The 22,522-nt window shown below is 34.3% G+C and overlaps 1 protein-coding gene across 1 annotated transcript in view; it reads left to right on the top strand.

Annotated features, from left to right (window-relative positions):
* Window positions 1–22,522, top strand: part of PKN2 (protein kinase N2) — a 133,326-nt gene that overhangs the window by 47,454 nt on the left and 63,350 nt on the right. Inside the window, exon 3 of the mRNA XM_044238639.1 lies at window positions 17,530–17,684. Coding sequence (XP_044094574.1) covers window positions 17,530–17,684 — 155 coding nt within the window. The remainder of the gene's footprint in view (window positions 1–17,529; window positions 17,685–22,522) is intronic.

Raw genomic sequence — 22,522 nt, forward strand, 5'->3', positions numbered from 1 at the left:
GATGATATTTTGAGCAAGGTTTGTAATCTCTGTAACCTTCAGTGTCTTCATTCACAGAGAAAAGGAGTGGTATATGTACAGTAACATATCCAACATCACAGAGAAAAGGAGTGGTATATGTACAGTAATGTATCCGACACCATAGAAATTTTAGAGGTATCTGTGAGATTAGCTAATGAGAAATAACAGATATAAGCAAAATTAAATTTGACTAAGAAAATACATAAATGTGACAAGAATCTCAAATTACCAATCTAAAATATTGGATAAGATACCTTTAGATCTTTAGTGTACTTAATAAAACTTAATTTTAATGCATCAATTTCAACATCTGGGGCCTACCTTAGTGATTTCATCTGGAGACTCTCTATGTAGAGATTTCAATTTAGTAAGAAGAATTGAATCTTAAAAATGACAGCTATCATAGAGAAACCAGTCATCTTATTTTAGAACTAAAATAATCCCAAAGATGGGAATTTTCCCAGAATAACAAAGTTAGCTAAGAACTCTTCAACTCATCTAGTATTCTCTTACCCATACATTCAATAATTACATATAAATGGAAATTCATATTATGAGAATGCTTTTCTTAGCAATATCATGTTAATGTAGAAATAGCCTGTTCTATTGGAACTCTGCCGAGCTCTGCATTTTTTGCCCATTACTTCTTTAGGAGAGATCTAAAATAAGAAATGGCAGTGGAACTTTAAACTCTTGTTTATTTAGGGAAAACATTTCTTTCCTCACAGAATACTGATAACTACCTTGTAATTGGAATATTGAGAGTTTCTGCCCCACAGAGAGTAGTAGCCCATTTGGTTTCCTCCGACCCTTTTAAAAAATCAACTTTACTGAAGTGTAAGTTACATATGATAAAATGCAGATTTAAGTATATGATTTGATGAGTTTTAACAAATGGATATACCCAGGTAACTGTCATTAAAACAAGTGGATCCTGAACCTTTTCATCACTTCAGTGGTCCTCCTGTGTACCTTAATTCTCAATCACCAGTCCTCATCCATAGCTTTCTTTAGGCAACCACTGGTCTACCTTTTATAGGTTTCTCTTTCCTAAGTTTCATTTAAAGAAATGACCTGGGATCCTACTAGCAAATTCTTTTTCTTTCTCAAAAGCCAGTTTGAATATCCTTGTGAAATCTTTCCTGTCTCTGATTATTTTTCTTTGTTCTACTCTGTACATTCATCGTTGTGTCATGTTGCATCGTAATTTGCTTCTGTACATGTTTAAATCACTTACTAAACCTCATGCTCCTTGAGGGGAAGGACATGTTTTTATTCTCAAGGCTTATCATAGAGCCTGGAACATATAGCTGTTTGGTTGTATATCTCAAAAAAAAAAAAAAAAAAGCCAGCAAATAAAAATCTTGTATTAGTTCTTATAATTAATACCAAAATAGACTTTATCATAGTACTTTAAAAATTTAACAACTTGGGGAACAAAGCATTGAATAAAAATTTTAAAATGAATTGGAAATTTTCTTCACTGATCTTTATTTTTCTTATTTGTTTATTTATTTATTTCCTTATTTAAAGCATGCAAGCCAGTCGTGAGGGGTCGGATAGGGTCAGAGGGAAAGGGGGAGAGAGAATCTTAAGCAGGCTCTAAGCCCAGCACAGGGCCCAGGGCGGGACTTAGTCTCACAACCCTGAGATCATGATGTTAGCCAAAATCAAGAGTCAGGTGTTTTACTGACTGAGCCATCCAGGTGCCCTTCTATTATCATTTTTAATATTGAATTTTCATATAATTGCAGGGCAAATGTTATATGAAATGTAACTTTATACTGTGACTTATTAATACTTAAAGTTTGTGTGGAATAAACTTGACAATTTTGTTAAAATTTGAGGTTTTTTTTTTTAAAGTCTCTTTGCAAATGGCATAGTCATACCTCCTGGTAATAAGTTTGTTTTTTGTTTTGATTTTTCTTTATTCCTCATTACTTATTTAACACAGTAAAAGCAACAACAACACAAGATTAAAGATAGTTGAATGTTAATTTTAGATTAGATTGCCATAAAATTGTATCTGTTTTATATTCTATATTAAGGTAAACAAAATCATTTTAGATTAGGTCTAACAAGAAGATTCAAGGACATAGTTCTTTGCTTTCAGTTCTCTAAAATATGTGTATTTTTTTTTTAAAGATTTTATTTATTTATTTGCCAGAGAGAGAGAGCATGAGCAGGCGAGCACAGGCAGAGAGAGTGACAGCAGAGGCAGAGGGAGAAGCAGGCTCCCTGCCGAGCAAGGAGCCGGATGTGGGATTCGATCCCAGGACACTGGGATCATGACCTGAGCCGAAGGCAGCCGCTTAACCAGCTGAGCCACCCAGGCGTCCCTAAAATATGTGTATTAATAACAGAAATGTTTAGCTAACTCCTCTCATCTTGGAGGTCTGCAAGCAGAATGACTCAAGGAAAGAGGGACAAAATTTAAGGCTGCATTGTATGAATAATTACTATGTAAATAGGAAGCCTACTCTTAATTCACCTTTGCAATGATTAACTCTATTAATCTTTAGTTTCTTATTTGTAAAATAAGGATTTTTATCAGATACATTTCAAGACTTAATAAAACTCTGAAATGTTGCATGTTATAATACAAGATCTGATCATTTGGGACTGTTATTGGTGGAATATATGAGTATTCATTTATTCTTCAGAGTAGCAAGAAATTAATATTTTTGATGTTTACTTCATGCCTATGCCTTGTTTACTTTCTATGTACTTTAAGGTAGTCTTATTGGAATTATTATCATCCCACATGGAAATTATTAAGATATGGTTAGATGAGGCTGAATGCACCTTATGAAAAAGATTATTGGATCTTTGTAAAGTGGAGTGGTAATCTCTCTTAGTTGACACCTGAGACTCCAAAAGGAAATACTGGGAAAGAACCAGGATCCTGAATATTAAACTTTTGTGTATCATCTCTAAAGAAGAGGTTAAGGGTATGTCTCATATTTTATTAAGTATAGCTAGTAATTTGTATAGTATAAGTCCCTCTGTTATCATCTTATTTCCTTTTCTTATATCTCTTCCTATTTCCATTTTCTCATGTTCCACCAAACTTAGACTCATTTTTACCTATTGAAGTAGTGAATATTTTCTTTACTATCTAGAATTAATATCTAGAATATCCAGAAGGGAAATAATGATTTAGTATACAACTAACAATATTGGAATTTGTTAGAGGTAACCTTAGAAATTCTGCTAACTTCTGGAGATAATAACTGTATTGAAGGAGTTTTCTTTCCTAATGACTAAGGTGCAGTTATGAGGTCTTTCTTGAATAGAAGTAATATTTGAATTTTTTTTTTATTCTTGGCCTATCCACCTAATTATGGCATAAAAATTGTAGTTGAATTTTATATCTATATTAAAATACAAGTGTGAAATCTGTGGCCTGGTTTGTTTTGTAATTCTATGTATTTTTCTTTTTGGACTGAATTTCTGATTTTGAGATAAACGTACTTTGTATTAAGTTTTGAATTCTTAATGAGAGGGTTGCCATTGAGTAATTGTGATTATTAATTAGCAAGTCACTTTCAACACCCCGGATTTGTTTCCTCATCTTTACAATCATGAGATTACATGATTCATAGATTCCTAACACTTAAATTATTTGATGATATACTTTTTTTAAACAGGTAATATACAGTAAAATTGATTCTTTTTTGGTGAACCATTTCATAAATTTTAATACACACCAGGTTTATCTAACCACCACAATCAGAAAAGGGAACAGGGATGTTTATAGTTGCACACTCTCCCCGTTCCCTATCCCCTGGCAATTGCTGGTCTATTTTCTGTCACAGTTGTTTGCTTTTCAAGAATGTCATATAAATGAAATAGTAAGGTATGCAATCTTTGAGACTAATTTCTCTCAGAGAATTGCATTTTGAAATTCATCCACATTTTTGCATTTATCAATAGTTCACTCTTTTTTATTGCTGAGTAGTAAGTCTATTATATAGATGTACCACAACTTGTTTATCCTCTAACCAAGAACTTTAAAGTGGTTTTCCAGTTTTTTTCAACTATCAGTAAAGCTGCTGTAACTACCCATTAACAGGTTTTTGTGTGACCATGTTTTTAGTTCACTTTAGTAAATACTTAGCAGTGTGATTGCTAAGTCACGTTAGAGTATGTTTAACATTATAAGAAACAAAACAGGTGAACATAAAGGAAGAAAAAAGAGAGGGAAGCAAACCATAAGAGACTCTTAACTACAGAGAATGGAGTTGATGGTGGGAGGTGGGCCGGGGATGGACTAAATGGGTGATATTAAGGATTATGCTGAACACTGCATATTAAATGTAATTGATGAATTCTACTTCTGAAACCAATTTTACCATATATGGTAGCTAACTAGAATTTAAATAAAAACTTGAAATAAAATTTTTTTTAAAAAGCTCCCAAAATGTTTTTAAGAGTGGCTGTATCGTTTATCGTTCTTATCAGGACTGTATTAAAATTCTAGTTGTTCAAAAAAAAAAAAAAATCTAGTTGTTCTACATCCTCTCCAGCACTTGGTATTGTTAATATATTTTTTAATCAGTCTAACAAATGTATAGTGGTTGATGAGACACATTATTGTAATCAGAGGTAGGAAAGAAGAAAAATAAGGTAACACCATCTTTAGGAGAATTTATGAAAGAACTGTGCATGCCCTAAGTACAGAATAAAGAAGTCTTCTCTACCAGGAGATACATGTCAGTTTCAAACATTAAGATGTAATAGATAGAAGCAGCTCTGAAATTTTTAATGCCTAAGTTGCTTATTTAACCTTAAATAATGTTACAGCCCACAATCTTACCTCTGCTATTTTTGTAAAATATTAAGAAAGCTAATCCTGAGGTTGTACTAGTTACAGAAGATCTCAACATTACTTTAGTTGATGACCTATGCCAAAGGTCATCCTGAGTACACAAAGTAATTGATTAAGCACCCATTAATAATAAGTGAGCATTCGTTATAGTCTGAGCAGGTTCAGATGGCTCTATAAGGTAAGCATATCTGTTTAAACACAAAAGCTCAATTCTGGGGAAATATAAACAGTTAATGTAATTGTAGCAATTTGTTTTTGTTTTTGTTTTTTTCAAGATTTTATTTATTATTTATTTGTCAGAAAGAGGGAGAGTATGAGCAAGGGAAGTGGCAGGTAGAGCAGGCGGTGGGAGAAGCAGACTCCTTGATGAGCAAGGAGCCCGATGTGGGACTCAATCCCAGGACCCTGGGATCATGACCTGAGCTGAAAGCAGATGCTTAGCTAACTGAGCCACCCAGGCATCCTGGGAGCAGTTTATTCTTAAAATAATTTACAAGTATCAGGTGAAAACCAGAATGTTGGTAAGTAAACAGTAGCTAAGACTTTAGATGGAAGTTTGTGAAAGAGATAGATAAATGGTAAGCTAGTGCTTCAGTATATTACTTTGATTAATTTAAATGTGGCTAGGTTTACTTCCACTATATTTCCTCTTACTCTTTTTTTTTTTTAATGAAGTAAATAAATAGTCCTTGTTCCATAAGCAGACATCCTGGCTGTACACATACCATTTCATGAATATTGAGCACTGAGAGTCATCTGGGTATGAAATAAAGATCAAAGACTATATGACCTGAGATTAATCCAGGAGTTGTGTGGTTATATACCACTTATGTCCCCTCCAGGACTTGTTTTTCTCATTTGTATAACCTGGAGGATGGACTATATATGCTCTTTCTAGGGTGTTTCGTGAATAAGGTGTTTTAATAGCTTGATGAAAGGTCAATTATGAGCATGTAATCTCTTCTGACTGTGACCATGAAACCTCTTTTTAGAGATAAAGTCTGAAATTTTCTTGGGTGAGGGAAGACTCAAGGACAGCTACAAGGTCACCTCCTAAAGAAGCAAGGAACCAGTTTAAGGCTGGACCTTAAGTAATCAGGAACCTTTTAAGCATATGGATTGCTCCTGTGTTCTAAGACTCTCATTCATCTTGGAAGACAATTGCTCAGTTGTGGTTTTAGAAAAAATACTGAAAGCACCAAAAATAGCATATCTGTTGCTCTACATATTGTTGGCAAAACTACTAACAGATTCAGTTTTGGTTTTTTTTTTAAGATTTTTATTTCTTTATTTGACAGACAGATCACAAGTAGGCAGAGAGGCTGGCAGAGAGAGAGGAGGAAGCAGGCTCCCAGCTGAGCAGAGAGCCCGATGCGGGACTCGATCCCAGGACCCTGAGATCATGACCTGAGCCGAAGGCAGAGGCCTTAACCCACTGAGCCACCCAGGTGCCCCAGATTCAGTTTTTACTAATTATTCTGGCTCTGGAGAATCTCAGCCATAGGGATAGTATAACCGCATTGTATTTTCTGATGACTTCCAAAGCAGTACACCTGACTAAGCTCTTTCATTTTCTTACTATTTTGTCCCTCATCCTTTGAATAATACCTGGATAGATATGATGTAATCAGTTCTCTGTGTTAAATTCCCTTTGTTCAAAACGCCTAGTATGGTTTCTGTTTATCAACTAGACTGAATGGTTTTCCATCTTCCCAATACCATACAACAAACTGAGAATACTAGAACTCCAACCTGCTTAACTCCACTTAATTGGTGTGCCACTCTTGTCCATATTCTAGTTCTATCATTTTATCTTCATTTCTACAAATTAGATCTGATTATTTTATTTAATCATTGTTGGTTTTTAATTACCCACATGTTTATCATTTTCTTTTTTTTCCCCCCTCTGTTCCACTTTCCTGAATCTGAGATTTGCATATTTCATAAATTATGGGAAATTCTTAGCTCCTGGTTTTTGTTTTTTGTTTTTTTGAATATTGCACCTCCTACGTTCACTCCACTCTTTCATTTTGGGAACTCCAGTTAGATGCATGGTAGTGTCTTCAGGTCTATCTCCATTTCTCTAATACTCTTTCACCTGTGTCTAGTTTGCTCTTGAGCACATATATTTCTAATTTCTGTTACATATTTTTTACTACTTCTAGTTTGGGTCATTTTTAATAGTCTTGTTTTGTTAATCTTGGTACTTTTTGATAGTCTCTTCTCCTGGCCATTCTTTTGATACTTTTTAAATTTAGTTTTACATATTAAATATACTTTTTCATATTCGATATTAGAGAATGACTATAAGTGAAATTTTTGCCATGCTACTCCTGTAGCTTTTTTCCTCACTCAGGGTGATTTTTTTTTCTACCTGATCTTTGTGATTTATAATTGTGTGCACATTTTCACTGGAACTTTACCTGTGGAGGTTCTTTCAGGTCTGAATTTATTTATTTATTTATTTACTTATAGATTTATTTTAGGGAGAATGCACAAGTGGGAGGGGTTGGGAGAGGGAAAGAGAATGGCTCCAGCCTGATAGGGGCCCAATCCTGTGACTCTTAGATCATGACCCGAGGCAAAACCAAAAGGTGGTCCAGCTGACCTGCCACCTAGGTGCCTCTAGGTTTGAATTTTTTCAAAGAGGATTTGCATTTCTTTTGGTAAGATGCTTGGAAGCATTATCAACCTGTGGCCCATTAAAATAAATTTGGGGGACCATGTAGATAGTATGATTTCCTGTGTCAAACCTAGATGAGGGCAGTAGGAATGTTTAAAAGATACCATTCTTTCCCACAGTGATCCTAAGCCAAAGGCAAGTCAGCTGATAATTCAGCCATTATGGATGGTACCTTATAAGCTGTCTGTCTTTAGGCTTTTTCTGATTTCATTGCTCACTTTGTAGGTTTCTGCCACAGCCTTTTCTTGGGCTCTTGTTAAAATCCACGCTTTATTCCAACAGGATGATGAGAGTTTAACAAGTCTCTTTTTATCACAAAAACAAAAGCATTCTCAGAAAAACAAAGCTAAAGATGTCTGTCTCCTATCTGTCCTGGAATTGGGTCACATGAGCCATGTACTGACTTGTCCAAGTGAGACTGAGAAATATTGTTTTCCCTCTTAACTTGCCTCTTATTTTAAGCAGGAGAGGAGATTGAACATGGAGTATGAAGTTAGTACTTAAAGATTACAAATATTTTCAACTCTGTAGTTTATTTTAGGTGTCTCACAGCATTTTGATTTTTGTTTTTGTTTTTTTAGAGTGGAGGTGGGAGGGATAGGCAGAGATAGAGAATCTTAAGTAGGCTTCATGCCCACCATGGAGTCAGATGCTGGCCAGGCTTGATTTCACAACTCTGAGATCAGGACCTGAGCGGAAATCAAGAGTTGAATGTTTAACCTACTGAGCCACATAGATACCCCAGCACTTCGAATTTTATAGGTGGTTATCTTTTTTAAAAAATTACTTTGGTGAAATTAATTTAAGATGTTCTCCATTTAACATAATTTTCAAATTTATTGACATAATTTATAACATTTGTGTTATTCATTTAAAGTCAGCATATATCTCTATAACATTTGCTCTTTCATTTCTCATACTGGTATGTTATCCATTTTTCTTCCTTGACCACTTTTCTAAGATTTCTTTTGTTATTCTGCCCCTTCAAAAAAAAAAAATCTTTACTGATCTTTTCTTTTGTGTATTTGATTTTATTTTGTTAATCTCTACCCTAATCTTTAGTACTTCTTTCTCCTGGTCTCTTTGGAATGTCTTGGCTATTTTTTTTAAACTAACTTGAGACAGATGCTTAGAACTTTAAAATTTATTCTCTTTCCTAATATATGTTTTTAGGGTTATGAATATCCTCTCAGTATTGCTTAACTGCATTTTCCATATGTAAAATTTTTTTAATTTATTTTTCTTTTTATATAATTGATATGCAACATTATATAAATTTAAGGTTAACAATATGTTGGTTTGATACATTTATATATTGCAACATGATTATCACTATAGCATTAGCTGACAGCTTTATCAAGTGATTGTCTCTTTTTTGTGGTGGAAGCAATTAAGACCTAGTCTCTTAGTACCTCTGACATTTATAATACAGCATTGTTGTTTATAATCATTCTGCTGTGCTTTAGATCTCTAGGACCTACTTATTTATCAGTTCCAAGTTTATGCCCTTAAACAACACATCCTCAATTTTCCCACCTTCAGCATCTGGTAACCATCATTTTACATTCTATTTTATGATATTTTAGCTTTTTTAGATTCCACATGTAAGTGATACCATACAGTATTTGTCTTTCTGGGTCTGACTTACCTCACCTAGTATTATGCCCTCAAAATCCATGTCACAAATGGCTGAATAATACATATTCCATTTTGTGTGTGTATGTATACATACATACATAGATACATACACCCCCCCCACATCTTTATCCATACTGCTATTGTTGGATCTTTAGGTTATTTTCAGATGTTGACTGTTGTGAGTAAATGCTTCAATAAACATGAGAGTGCATATATCTCTTCGGCATGTTTTTATTTCCTTTATGTATATACCCAGGAGTGGGATTGCTGAATCATGTGGCAGTTCTATTTTTAACTTTTTGAGGAACCTTCATACCGTTTTCCATAATAGCTAAACCAGTTTACATTCCTGCCAACAATATACATGGGTTCCTCTATCTCTAAAGCCTTTGAGGACACTTGTTACCTTTTGTCTTCTTGATGATCTTTTGAAAAAATGTTTATTTAGTTCTTCTACCCATTTTTTAATCAGTTTTTTTTCTTTTTCTTCTTGAGTTTTGTGGATCTTTATATACTTTGGATATTAACCCCTCATTAGATAACTTGCAGATATTTTCTTGCATTCTGTATATATCACTTCATTTTCTTGATTGTTTTTTGCTGTGCATAACTTTTTAGTTTGATGTAGATTGAGTTTATTTTTGCTTTTGTTGTTTGTGCTTTTGGTGTTATATCCAAAAAAACTATTGCCAAGACCATTGTCAAGGGCGCTTTCCTATATTTTCTTCCAAGAGTTTTATGGTATCAGGTCTTATGTTTAAGTCTGACTTACATTGAGATACACAAGATTTGTCTGCCTATTACTGAATGCTAATGTGGACGAGACTGCTCCCATGTCCTTTGGCCTATGGTGCTGGATACCACAGATTTCACAAAGGCACTTTTGTTCATAGATGGATGTCTAATTTATTGTTTAAAAGAGGGTGTACAGGGGCGCCTGGGTGGCTCAGTGGGTTAAGCCTCTGCATTTGGCTCAGGTCATGATCTCATGATCTCAGGATCCTGGGATTGAGCTCCACATCAGGCTCTCTGATCAGCCGGGAGCCTGCTTCTCCCTCTGGATGCCTGCCTCTCTGCCGACTTCTGCCTACTTGTGATTTCTCTCTCTGTCAAATACATAAAAATAAAAAATCTTTAAAAACAATTTAAAAAAAAAAATAAAAGGGTGTACAAAAAGGAGGAACATCTATAACACCATGGTGCTGATACCACCTAAAGTTCTGATCTGTTTGAGATCATTTTCTCATTTTCATTGTGTCTCTGTTGTCTCATGAACTAGTTAAAAGTGTGTTTTTTAGTTATTAAACATGAGGACTTCCCAGTTATCCTTTATTTATTGATTTTTTAAATTAATTACACTGTAGTCCCTTGAAATTTGCTGAGACTTGCTTTATGTTCTGTGTGTGCCAAAAAAAAAAATAATAATAATAATGCATATCCTCCAGTTGTTGGGTGTTATTCTTAGTATGTTTATAGGTTAAACATTTAACTATGGTGTTAAAATCTGCATCCTTAACCTGGATTTGTGTTTACTTTATTCATTACTAAAAACACTGTTATTACTTAGTGGAATACAGAGTTATTGTTTTCTTTTTAATTCTGTCAACTTTTGCTTTCTTTTGTGGCCATGTTTTTTAGCACCTACAAATTTAGAATTGATTTATCTTTTCAATAGATGGTAAATTGAGCCTTCTCTTAATAAAATGAATTTCTTATCTCCAGAAATTTTTGTGCTAAAAGTGTCTTTTGCCTGTTATAGTTTGGGGGTTGGAATTGTTGATTGTATGGAATATTTTTTTCTACTCTTTTACTTTCAGCTTTTCTATATTACTATAATTTAGATAGATGCGTGTCCTGTAAATAACATATAGTTACATTTAGTTGTATAGTTTTTACCCAGATTAATCTTAGAATCAGTTTAAGATCTTTCTTTGTCTTTTACCTAGACCATTTACTCCATTATATTTAAATAATTACTGATATATTTGGATTTATATTTTGTGATTTCAGTGTTTCTTCTTTCTTAGCATTTTTATAGTATTTTTAAACATCAGTCAATTATTTTGGAAATTTTGGTTAATTTAGACAACGTAAAATGCATGCTTATCAAAGACTATTGTTAATCATTGTCCTTACTCATCTCCATACAATTCAGAGGCCTTAGGATGCCTCTACTTACCCACATCTTGACTTATCTGTTGTTGTTGCCTTATTTTTTATTCTAGCTTTCTTAAAACCTTTACATGAATTTACTGATTTTATATAGTGGTCATTTAAAGTTTCTGACATATAAACCATTTTCTGTGCTCTTCATTCCTTATTTCTCTTTTGATACACTAATTTGTATCACTTTTAGAGCTTTCTTTTTAAGAGTTTATGTTTGTGACATTCTTTCCATCTTGATAATGTTTTAGTTTTTTCTTCATTCTTGCAAGGTATTTTCACTGAGTTTACAATATAACCTTGATAATTACATCTTACAAAGAAACTATCATTCTGTCTTCTAGCTTTCATTGCTATTTTTGAAAAGTCTACTGTCAATCTACAGTGGCTTCTTCTTCTTGGTAAAACTTCTTTTTGAAGTTTTACCAAGATGTGTCCAGGTACGGACTTTTTCCCATGTGTATGTGTGTGTATATACATATATATATATAGATTGATAGATCTCTGCTTGTAGTTGATTGGGTAGCTTGAATTTATGGATTGGTATCTTTTATAAGTTCTGCAAAAATTGTCATTTTCTTTTCACATAATGTCTTCGAATCATTTTTCTTTTTTTCTCCTGAAACACAGTAAGTACATTTCGTTTTTTGTTTTGTTGTTGTTGTTTTGCCCTCCATGCCTTTTAATGCCCTCCACCTGATTTTTAAACTTATTTTTCAGTACGAGTCTGCTATTTTTCTATGTCTAATTTGCTGTTAAAACTAATCCATTAAAATAGTTAAATCGAGATACCTGTAGTTTCAGAAGGAAAATAGACATGAAAATAGATCCTTGTAATACTGTATAATATATATTTCAGTAGAGGGAAGAAACTATACTTTGGAGACACACTAGAAAGGGCACCTGAGCAGATGAGGGGATGGCTAGGGAAGAAAAAAGTAATGCCCTAGCTGAGTTAACAGTGGTATGGAGGAAGAAAAGTACATTGTATTTTGATGAATAGGAAGATATTTTTTTTAAAGCAAATTTTTTTGAATTTGACAAAAAACAGTAATAGAGACTTAGTGACCATAAAGCTACTAATGCCTAGCTATGAAAGTGGGAATTTATTTGGGACATTTTTGGTCTAATATATAAACACATTAAAACCTTGTTACTGAATTTTGTGTAACATATTTCAAATTATATCATGATGTTTAGATGTAATGGTTAGAAGTACAAATAATTCCTGTAATCCACCTCCCTCCCCAAAGCTGGTTTAGTAGTTATAGCAAATAGATGCAGCAAATGGAGATTTGACATGAGTCTTAATCGGGTATATTTTTTTAAAGTGGCAAAATATGTACTTAAGAATAGATTCAACAGGGGCGCCTGGGTGGCTCAGTAGGTTAAAACCTCTGCCTTCAGCTCAGGTCATGATCCCAGGGTCCTGGGATCGGCATCGGGCTCTCTGCTCAGCAGGGAACCTGCTTCCCTCTCTCTCTCTTTGCCTGCCTCTCTGCCTACTTGTGATGTGTCCCTCTGTCAAGTAAATAAATAAAATCTTTAAAAAAAAAAAAAGAATAGATTCAACATTTGATCTTCTCAGTGTGGAAAAATAATTTCATTTTACAGAATTTTAAAAAATTGCCTCTTTTGAAAGAAGAGAACATGGGGAGTTCTGATTATCCCTGTTTTAAAATATGTCTTACAGTGAAGGAAAGTGTTTAACAAATATATGGGCCACCATATATTTAATAATGCTGTAATTTCCCCTAACCCATAAGAAAGGAAATTGGAGAGGAAAAAAAGGAGTTTGTTGAAAGGAAATATAGGGGGACAGCAAAGTGTTTCTCTAATTTCTCAATGAGTAAAAAGTGGGCTTTATAAAACTAGACATATCTAAGGTTAAAATTCTGCCTTGGCATACACTTTTGTGACTTGTGCAAATTACTTGATCCTTCTAACTTTTAGTTGTTTTTATTTGTAAATTGAGGTTATATTACAAAATTTCTGAGTTTCTTTGAAGACTAAATGAGCAGAAATACCACCTACTTAACTGTGCCCTGTCATGTAATTTTATTGAGCCCTAAACATTGGCCTAAGCACTATACAGGCTTTATCTTCACAATAACCCCCAATTTGTGGCTGAGGAAACGGCAGCACGGAGTAAGTAAGTATATGATCAGGATCACACCAATAAGCAGTAGTCACAGGATTTTAACCTAGGCATTCTAACCTCCAGAGCCTGGACTCCTCATCATTATATTATTTCTCATGTTCTTATAATCCCTTATTAAAACTGAGGATATACTTTTCCATAAAAACCATGTTAGATTTTATAATACTATTACAAATTCTCAGACTGTTAGAATCAGTGTCTCTTTCAGTGTCTTAGTACAACCTGTTTTAATGTGCAAAAAAACTTTTTTTAAAGAATTTATTTATTTATTTGACAGAGATCACAAGTAGGCAGAGAGAGAGAGATAGAGAGAGAGAGGGGAAGCAGGTTCCCCACTGAGCAGAGAGCCCAATGCAGGACTTGATCCCAGGACCCTGAGATCATGACCTGAGCTGAAGGCAGAGGCTTAACCCACTGAGCCACCCAGGTGCCCCAATGTGCAAAAATTTCTTATATAGCTTCTTTAACAGATTATAACCTAGCTCTTGTGTAAATGCTTGCAGAAAAAGGGGATTTTATTACATTTTAAGGGTTCTGTTTCATTGTTAGATAACTTAAAATGTAAGGAATTTCTCTTTATTCTGTTATTCTGTGATAAAAAATGTTTACCCTCACTACCTTTATCTGTTCTAATTCTTTGCTCTGTGAGGAAATAGCAAGTGGATAGCTTCTTTCATAGACAGATATTTAAATATTTAGGCAAGAATCATTTCTCTTAAGGGGAACCCTCCTACACTGTTGGTGGGATAGCAAGCTGGTGCAACCACTCTGGAAAATAGCAGGAAGGTTCCTCAAAAAGTTGAAAATAGAACTACCCTACAACCCAGCAATTGTACTACTGGGTATTTACCCTAAAGATACAAATGTAGTGATCTGAAGGGGCACATGCACCCCAAAGTTTAAAGCAGCAGTGTCCACAATAGCCAAACTATGGAAAGAACCTAGATTTCATCAACAGATGAATGGATAAAGAAGATGTGGTATGTATATACAATGGAATACTTTGCAGCCATCAAAAAAAATGAAATCTTGCCATTTGCAATGACATGGATGGAACTAGAGGGTAGTGTGCTGAGTGAAATGAGTCAATCAGAAAAAGACAATTATCATATGATCTCCCTGATATGAAGAATTTGAGAGAAGACATGGGGAGTTTGGGGGGTAGGGAAGGAAAAAATGAAACAAGATAGGATCAGGAGGGAGACAAACTGTAAGAGACTCTTAATCTCACAAAAAACACCTGAGGGTTGCTGCAGGGAGGGGGTTAGGGAGAGGGTGGTTGGGTTATGGACATTGGGGAGGGTATGTGCTATCATGAGTGCTGTGAAGTGTGTAAACCTGGTGATTCATAGATCTGTACCCCGGGGGTTAATAATACATTATATGTTTAAAAATTTAAAAAATGAAAAAGAATCATTTCTCTTTTTCACCCTAGGCTAAGCATGATCAGCTACTTTACAGAAAATGCATTTCTACAACTGAGAGCCTTCTGTGAATGCATCCCAGTTCTTTTTTTTTTTTAAATGTGCTTACTATAAGTTAACTTCATATGCCAAATTTTATGTGATTTCAATTTCTACAAGAAAGAAAGAAAATCTGACTGTTCAAAGATCTGAATAGACATAACTTTTTAGTCATTAGTATGAAGTGCAATTCATTTATAGACTCAATAGGAGATATGCTTACACTTTATACAGTAACTACTGTTAGTTAATGTTTATTGAATATTTACTATGTACCATGCCCTTTTCTAAGTTCTTTACAGTTCTAAGTTCTTTATTAAATCACTGTAACCCTGCGTGCTTGATGCTATTTTTATTGTTTAGCAATAATGACAATGAGACACAGAACTGTTAAGAGGCTTACCCTCTATTACATGGTTTGTACTAAATCTCAGTTCCAAAACTGAGATTCAAATGTAGGTACTCTTAACCACTATGATGCATATGTTTTAGTTTAGACCGATTCAACAAAATACCATATATTGGGTGGCTTAAATAACAGACATTTATTTCTCACAGTTCTAGAGGCTGGGAACTGAGATCGAGGTGCCCGCAGGGTCAGAGCTCTGGTGATGGGCCTCTTCCTGGTTTTAGACAGCGTCTTTTCTGTGTATCCTTACATGAAAGAGAGACCATCCTCATGATCTAATTACCTACCAGAGGGCTCACCTCCAGTACCATCACATTAGGGTTTCAACATATGCATCTACGGGGACATAAACATTCTGTCCATAATAATATGTTAAGTAGTTCATTTGTGAGCTTGTTCAGAAAAGTTATCTATACTTAATATTCATTTTTTAAAATAAGAATATGTCACTTATAGAGGTGCCTGGGTGGCTCAGTGGGTTAAAGCCGCTGCCTTTGGTTCAGGTCCTGATCCCAGGGTCCTGGGATGGAGCCCTGCATCGGACTCTGCTCAGCAGGGAGTCTGCTTCTTCCTCGCTCTCTGCCTGCCTCTCTGCCTACTTGTGATCTCTGTCAAATAAATAAATAAGATCTTTAAAAAAAAATATGTCACTTATAAAATCAGCTTTTGGAGCAGCTCATTTATAATGTGGGGAATTCAGTTACAATAGAAACCTTTTTTGAATTTGAATCTCAGCTAGTAACTGTGACTGCCTGTTTCCTGCTGCATAAAATGTAGAGAAGTTATTTTAAGGATTAATATGCATACATATACATATTTGTGTGTGTATAATTGTACTATTATATATGTAAGTATGCATACATGCAGAGTCTAGTATAGTTATTTACAAGGTTTTTAAAGTAGTAATAAGGCAGCATAGCACAGCACTTAGTAAGGTAGACTTTGGTATGGAACAGACTTGCTAGATATATGACCTTGGGCCAGTTTCTTCACCACTCTGTGCCCTAGTTGTTTTTCTTTTTTTTTTTTTTCCTATAATGTGGGTGCAGTGCTCATTACAGGACTGTTTATGAGGATTGATGAGTTTATAGAACCCTTACATCAAGACTTATACTTTGTAGCATAGTATATAAATGATAAAATGGTATTTTATATCCATAACTAGCATAGCACCTGTATTTTTACAATTAAGAAATTATGTTGAATTGTTTTTAAATTCATGAATTTTTTTAAAAGTATATAAAGCCAAATGTAAAATATTCATTAAAATCGGTTAGTCATACCATCTTTTATTGCACTTAACCCTGAAGCACAAAGGTTAAGTAACTTTCAGTTCAGACAATTTTCCTGTGATTGCCAAGTTATTTATAACTAAACCAGGTTTAGTATTCTAGTCATCTAAGTTGTTTTTTTTATAAGCAAGTGACCTAAGGTAGATAAAACACAAAATGATGAACTTCACTTTGAAGAATTTTAGTTATACAGTAAAATTAGAAGTGTTTCAATAATGGATTCACCAAAATAATTAGAAGTTTCTGTTCAAAGTTATTGTTTTTATTTCAAAGTAGAAGCACCACTGTATGCTTTATGAGAAACCATGGACTTTATGTTTTAGATATACCCCTATCATCAATGTGATATCAATCAATCCGTGTCCTTGAAACACTTTCATTTTGATTGAAATCCTCCTAGTAGTAAACAAAATGTGAAATTCTTTATGTGTATGTTTAGGTTATTACTATAAAGAATGCTGGCATTATATTCTATTTACAAATAATTACTTTAGAGGAATCTGTATAATGTTTAAATATGCCGCCTTCTTTAACCAGTCAGGTATTAAGTACAGATTTAGTATAATTGTTGAATAGATGAGTCAAATTATTTTATTTAGTGTAAACATAATAGTGTTGGGAAAACTTTGGAGCAGTGATCTAATTCAGTTTCAAACTCAGTGTATCCCTGGCAGATGATCCTGCAACTCTACTTGAATATTTTCTTGGCTTCAATTCTTGTGTTATTGGTAAGCATAAGGAGATTCCATTTAGGTGACTTTAAGCCCATCTCAAACCCTATAATTCTGTATTCTTTGAGAATATCAGCTTCTAATTTTAAGCAGCAATTGGTCCTACTAAGTAATTTTACATACTATTTAATTTACAGATTGCCCAAGGACTCCAGATACTCCCAGCAGTGACCCTCGTTGTTCCACTAGTAATAATAGATTGATGGCCTTACAAAAACAATTGGATATAGAACTTAAAGTAAAACAAGGTGCAGAGAACATGATACAGATGTATTCAAATGGATCTTCCAAGGTAAGTACTATAAATGTAAGTGTATATAGCCAGTCCGAATTATTTACATATTCCATATGTGTGAATTCACCTATCTGATAAAACTTATTTGTAAACCCAGCATCCATACTTGTGACATTTTCACAGTCATTTGTGGGCATGCACAGAGGGCTGAAAAATGTGAGTTGTCTGATGTGCATGTTCAAAACTGAGGTCAGACAAGGGGCTCTACCTTCTTTAAGCTCTTACCCTATAAACAAGTATCCTTTTCATGGTCTGTTTAGTACCACAGTTTTTGCATTTTTGTGCTTACGGTGATTTTGCTGTTTAAACGTGTATTATAATTTCTAAGACCATTTTAGCTTCTAAATTTGAAAGTATTTGACAATAAAACAAGTAAGAAACAATAGTTTTTAAAATAATATTTGTAGGGGTGCCTGGGTGGCTCCGTTGGCTAAGCATTTGCCTTCAGCTCAGGTCATGATCCCAGCATCTTGGAATTGCTTCTCCCTCTACCTGCTGCTCCCTCTGCTTGTGAGCATGCTGTCTCTCTCCATCTCTCTCTCTGACAAATACATAAATAAAATATTTTTTAAAAAAATTTTTTAAAATAACTTACTCCTACTAAAACCAGTTAAGAAAAATTTAGCTGTATGAGTAAAGGGTACACAGGAGCTCTCCATATTTGCAACTTTCTTGTGAATCTAAAATTGTTCTAAAACAAAAGGTTATCTTTAAAAAAAATTAAGACTCTAGGGGGTACCTGGGTGGCTCAGTTGGTTAAGTGTCTGCCTTTGGCTCAGATCATGGTCCCAGGGTCCTGGGATTGAGCCCCACATCACCTGCTTCTTCCTCACCCTCTCCCCTTGCTTGTGTTCCCTCTCTTGCTGCCTCTCTCTGGCAAATAAGTAAATAAAATTCAAAAAAAATTTAGACTCTAATATTAGTTTTCTAGCGCTATAGACAGGTTTTCAGGAAACAACAAATGGAAAGACAAGACATTCTAGTGGGAGTGATTATTTGAAGTAGAGCTGTGGATTCTTCTGGGAATCTGGAATGGGCATATAATTCCTAATTGAAAGTCATCTTATGGGGAGCAGTTGATACTAATAGGAATGTGTCCTTGTTCTGCGGTATAATGTAGAAGAGAAAGTGTTGGTTACCACTAAACCAATTGTTTTAAAGGTTCTTTCCAAACTAAGGTTCTGTAATTTTATAATTTCCATAAAGTCTTATTAGAAAGGTGGACTTTTAAAATTCACCTTTGTATTCTCAACTAATTTAAAGATTTTGCCTCTGCAAATTAATGTTTCTTTCATATTTTAATAGATATTTCCTAAGTAATTTCAGAATAAAAGTTGTTAGGTTGTGTTTTGATTTTGTCTTGTTTTATTTAAGAATTTGAAATGGGGGATGGAGTAGAATTTTAACTTGGAGATATGCACCCTGCTCACCCACCCAAGGAAATCTGGGAAGATACAGAAAAGGGAGAAATGTGTATATATTAATAAGTAAGATTTTTTTTAAGTTTAATAATGAAAATTAGATTATATGCCATATTGCAAATGAATTTTTAAATTATTTTTAGGGAAAATATTTGTTTTATACTTGATATATTACTTAGATGATATTTAATAGCATATTTTATTAACTGAACACTCATGGGGTGATAGTTTTTTTCTGTGTTATTATTTTTGATGTTGACCTTTAGTTTTGTACATTTTTCATTTTTATCAAATGTTATTTTGGGCTTTTTTTGTTTTAAGGCAAATACTATGTTCTTGGAACTGTGAATGCATCATACTATGCTGGGTGTTTTAAAATTAAATTTATTCAGGAGCATGTGGGTGGTGTAGTCAGTTGTTGCACCAGTGACTCTTGGTTTCCGCTCAGGTCCTGAGAACAGGATCTTCTTGGGACTCTCTCTCCTTCTCCCTCTCCCTCTGCACGTTCTCTCTCTCTCTCTCTCTCTCTCTCTCAAATAAATAAGTCTTTTAAAAAAAATTAAATTTACCTAGCTACCACCCCCTGGAGTAAGTTTTTTAAAAACAAAGTTGATGGATTAGATTGAGAGGTTTATGAACCCTTTGACATTAAAGCAAAAGCGAATGTGTATGTTGATAGATGAATGAATGAGAAGGCCATACATTACATTCTTAAATGGTCTATAATTGCCTACTCCACTCCCAGTATGAACAGGTTTATGGAAATACTGGAAATAAAATAGATAACTTAGGATAACCACAGGTCCAAAATGAACAGAACTATGAGCATCCTACTGAAACAACAGATAATTTTCTGCTAGCCTTTTATTTTTTTCAAGATTTATTTATTTATTTATTTATTTGCGAGTGAGTGAGTGAGTGATGGAGGCGGGAGAGGGAGAGAGAAACTTCAGCAAACTGTGCTGGGTGTGGAGCCTAGTGCAGGGCTCAGTCCCACAACCCAGAGATCACAATCTGAGCTGAAACCAAGAATCATATGCTCAACCGACTGCACCACCCAGATACCCCAGTAGCTTTTTATTTTTAATTAGGGGATTTATTAGTTTGAGAAGGAATCAAGTAGAGAGGTTCAGCTGCTAAAGTCTCTGAGGTAGATCTGCTAGTTATTTCTGTCTAGATTTGGTCTTGTTTTCATTTCTCATCTTTAAACTTCTCATTGGGTCAAAGTGTATCTCTGTGAGATTAGGGAAATTTATAAATTGTAGTTATTTGGAATATTAATTTGTTAAGGACTTAACCGTTTGATAGCTATTCTGCTGAACTCTGGAGTAAAAATGTAATAAAGTTAATGCCTTATAACATAATAGGTGCTAACAGATAACAAATATCCCACTTTCAAAAGTTCACTATCCAAAAAGGAAGTATCACATGTAAGTAATTACAGTACATAATAGTGGTATGTTCAAGTTACTTTAGAAACAGTGGATAAGAATCACTTAACTGCCAGAAGAAGTCATTACTCAATATGAGATTTGAGGGATGATTTGGAATTTAAAAGGGAATTACTTTCTAGGGAAGATGATGTGGGTAAACCCAGCAGATACAGAATAAGGAACTGTTTAATAGCATGGCTTATTCTAAGGAGTATAAGTGCTATTGTATGGCTGTAGCAGAAACTCTGAGCTTATTTCTTATCCAATATATCTGAAGTAGGTAGAATACACTTTTAACATTTGTAGTCATCTCCAGTGGAAGGCCATGCCCTCATGGGTGAACAAATCTCAATCTCCAGAAAAGCACATTTATTTTTGGGAAAAGTCTTCCAGGCGATTGCAACAAGACTTTTTTTTCCCCCCCTATTCCCCACCAGTAGAGCTTTAAGTGAGTGAGGTGTAATGAGAGGTATAGCATTAAGCAGTTGAGATTCTATCTTATGAGATATATGGAGCTACTGAAAGACTTTTAGCAGAGTAAATACATTATCAGATTTGAAGTTTAGAAAGTTCATATTCATCTTTCTTAGACTTGAAGAATTCATTAGAGAAGGGTCAAGTGCATAGGCAGCAAGTTTAAATAGGCTTTTATAGGAGGCCAGGTGAAACATGCAGTGAAAGTAAAGAAGACGGAGTCAAGCTATTTAGGTCGAATAAATATGTGGTGTCTTGATAAGAGAAAGAAAGAGTTGAAGATGATTCTTAGGTTGGTTATGTAGGCAGATTGATGAATGGTGGTGCCCCTTCACACAGATAGGTAATTCACAATGGGGAGCAAATTTAGGGTAGGAGTAAAGAATTAATTTTCTTGGTGAAAATCATCTCCAGGACCTAGTTATTATATTCCTCATAACAAAATTACTACCCTAATACACATTATAGCCAGAGTTGTCCTTTCAAAAGCCAAGTCAGATATTTTCAGCTCATGTTTCAAAACCTTCTGTTGGCTTTCTGGCAAGCTTAGAACAAAATCCAGAGTCCTTATTGTGGCTTACAAGTTCATCATACATGAATTACCCTGGCTACCTTCTGATTTTATCCTTTAAAACACTATATTCTCTCTTACTACACTCTAGCTATATCAGCTTCTTTGCTATCTCTTGAACATACCAAGCACACTCTTACTTTAGAGGCTTTGCATTTACTGTGTCTCTGCCTAGATGTCTCCACTGAAGTACTTTTCATGGGACTTTTTCTCTTACTTCATTACAGTCACTGCTAGATGCTAACACTTCAGCAAGCTCTTTACTACTCTACTATATAAAATATCAGCCCCTGTCTCTGCTTGTCTCTTTCATTGCATTACTACTACCTGAAATTATAATTTACATGATTTCTTTATCATCTTTATCAACATTAGAATGTAAATCTCTTGGCTCTAAGGATCACCATTGGTTTTCAGAATAATCTAAGGGCTTCATAAGACATGTTGAAGAGATGTTTTCCATCGATGTATTCAGGTGACAAGCTATTTATTAAAATTTGGGGTTCTTGTTAACATCTTTAAATGTACCCAAGTCTTTTCGAAACTTTTTCTCATTTGAAAGTATCTGATCATCTATCGTCGCCTCACTCTCCTCAATGGTTCTAGTTTTGATATAGTCCAGTCTCATCTGTATTAAGAGCCCATAAAACGTTTCTGGATTTTCTCAGCTAAAATTGATCCCATCTTCCTTTGAATTTTCTTTGACTACTTTAAACATTCTGATACATACATAATTATTTGTATCTGTTCAGTAAAATTATAGGTTTTTAAAGGTAGCATCCTAACTGATTAATCTTTGTATTTTCACTGGACGTGACCATAATTAATACATGTAAAGTAAGCCATAAGTATGTGATGGAAAAATAAAGATAATGATTGGTTTATTTATTTCTGAAATCTGTGTGTGATGTAGTTTATCTGTTATAAAGGTCCCAC

This window comes from Neovison vison, chromosome 2 (genome assembly GCF_020171115.1).
Source record: "Neovison vison isolate M4711 chromosome 2, ASM_NN_V1, whole genome shotgun sequence".
NCBI classification, from domain to species: domain Eukaryota; kingdom Metazoa; phylum Chordata; class Mammalia; order Carnivora; family Mustelidae; genus Neogale; species Neogale vison.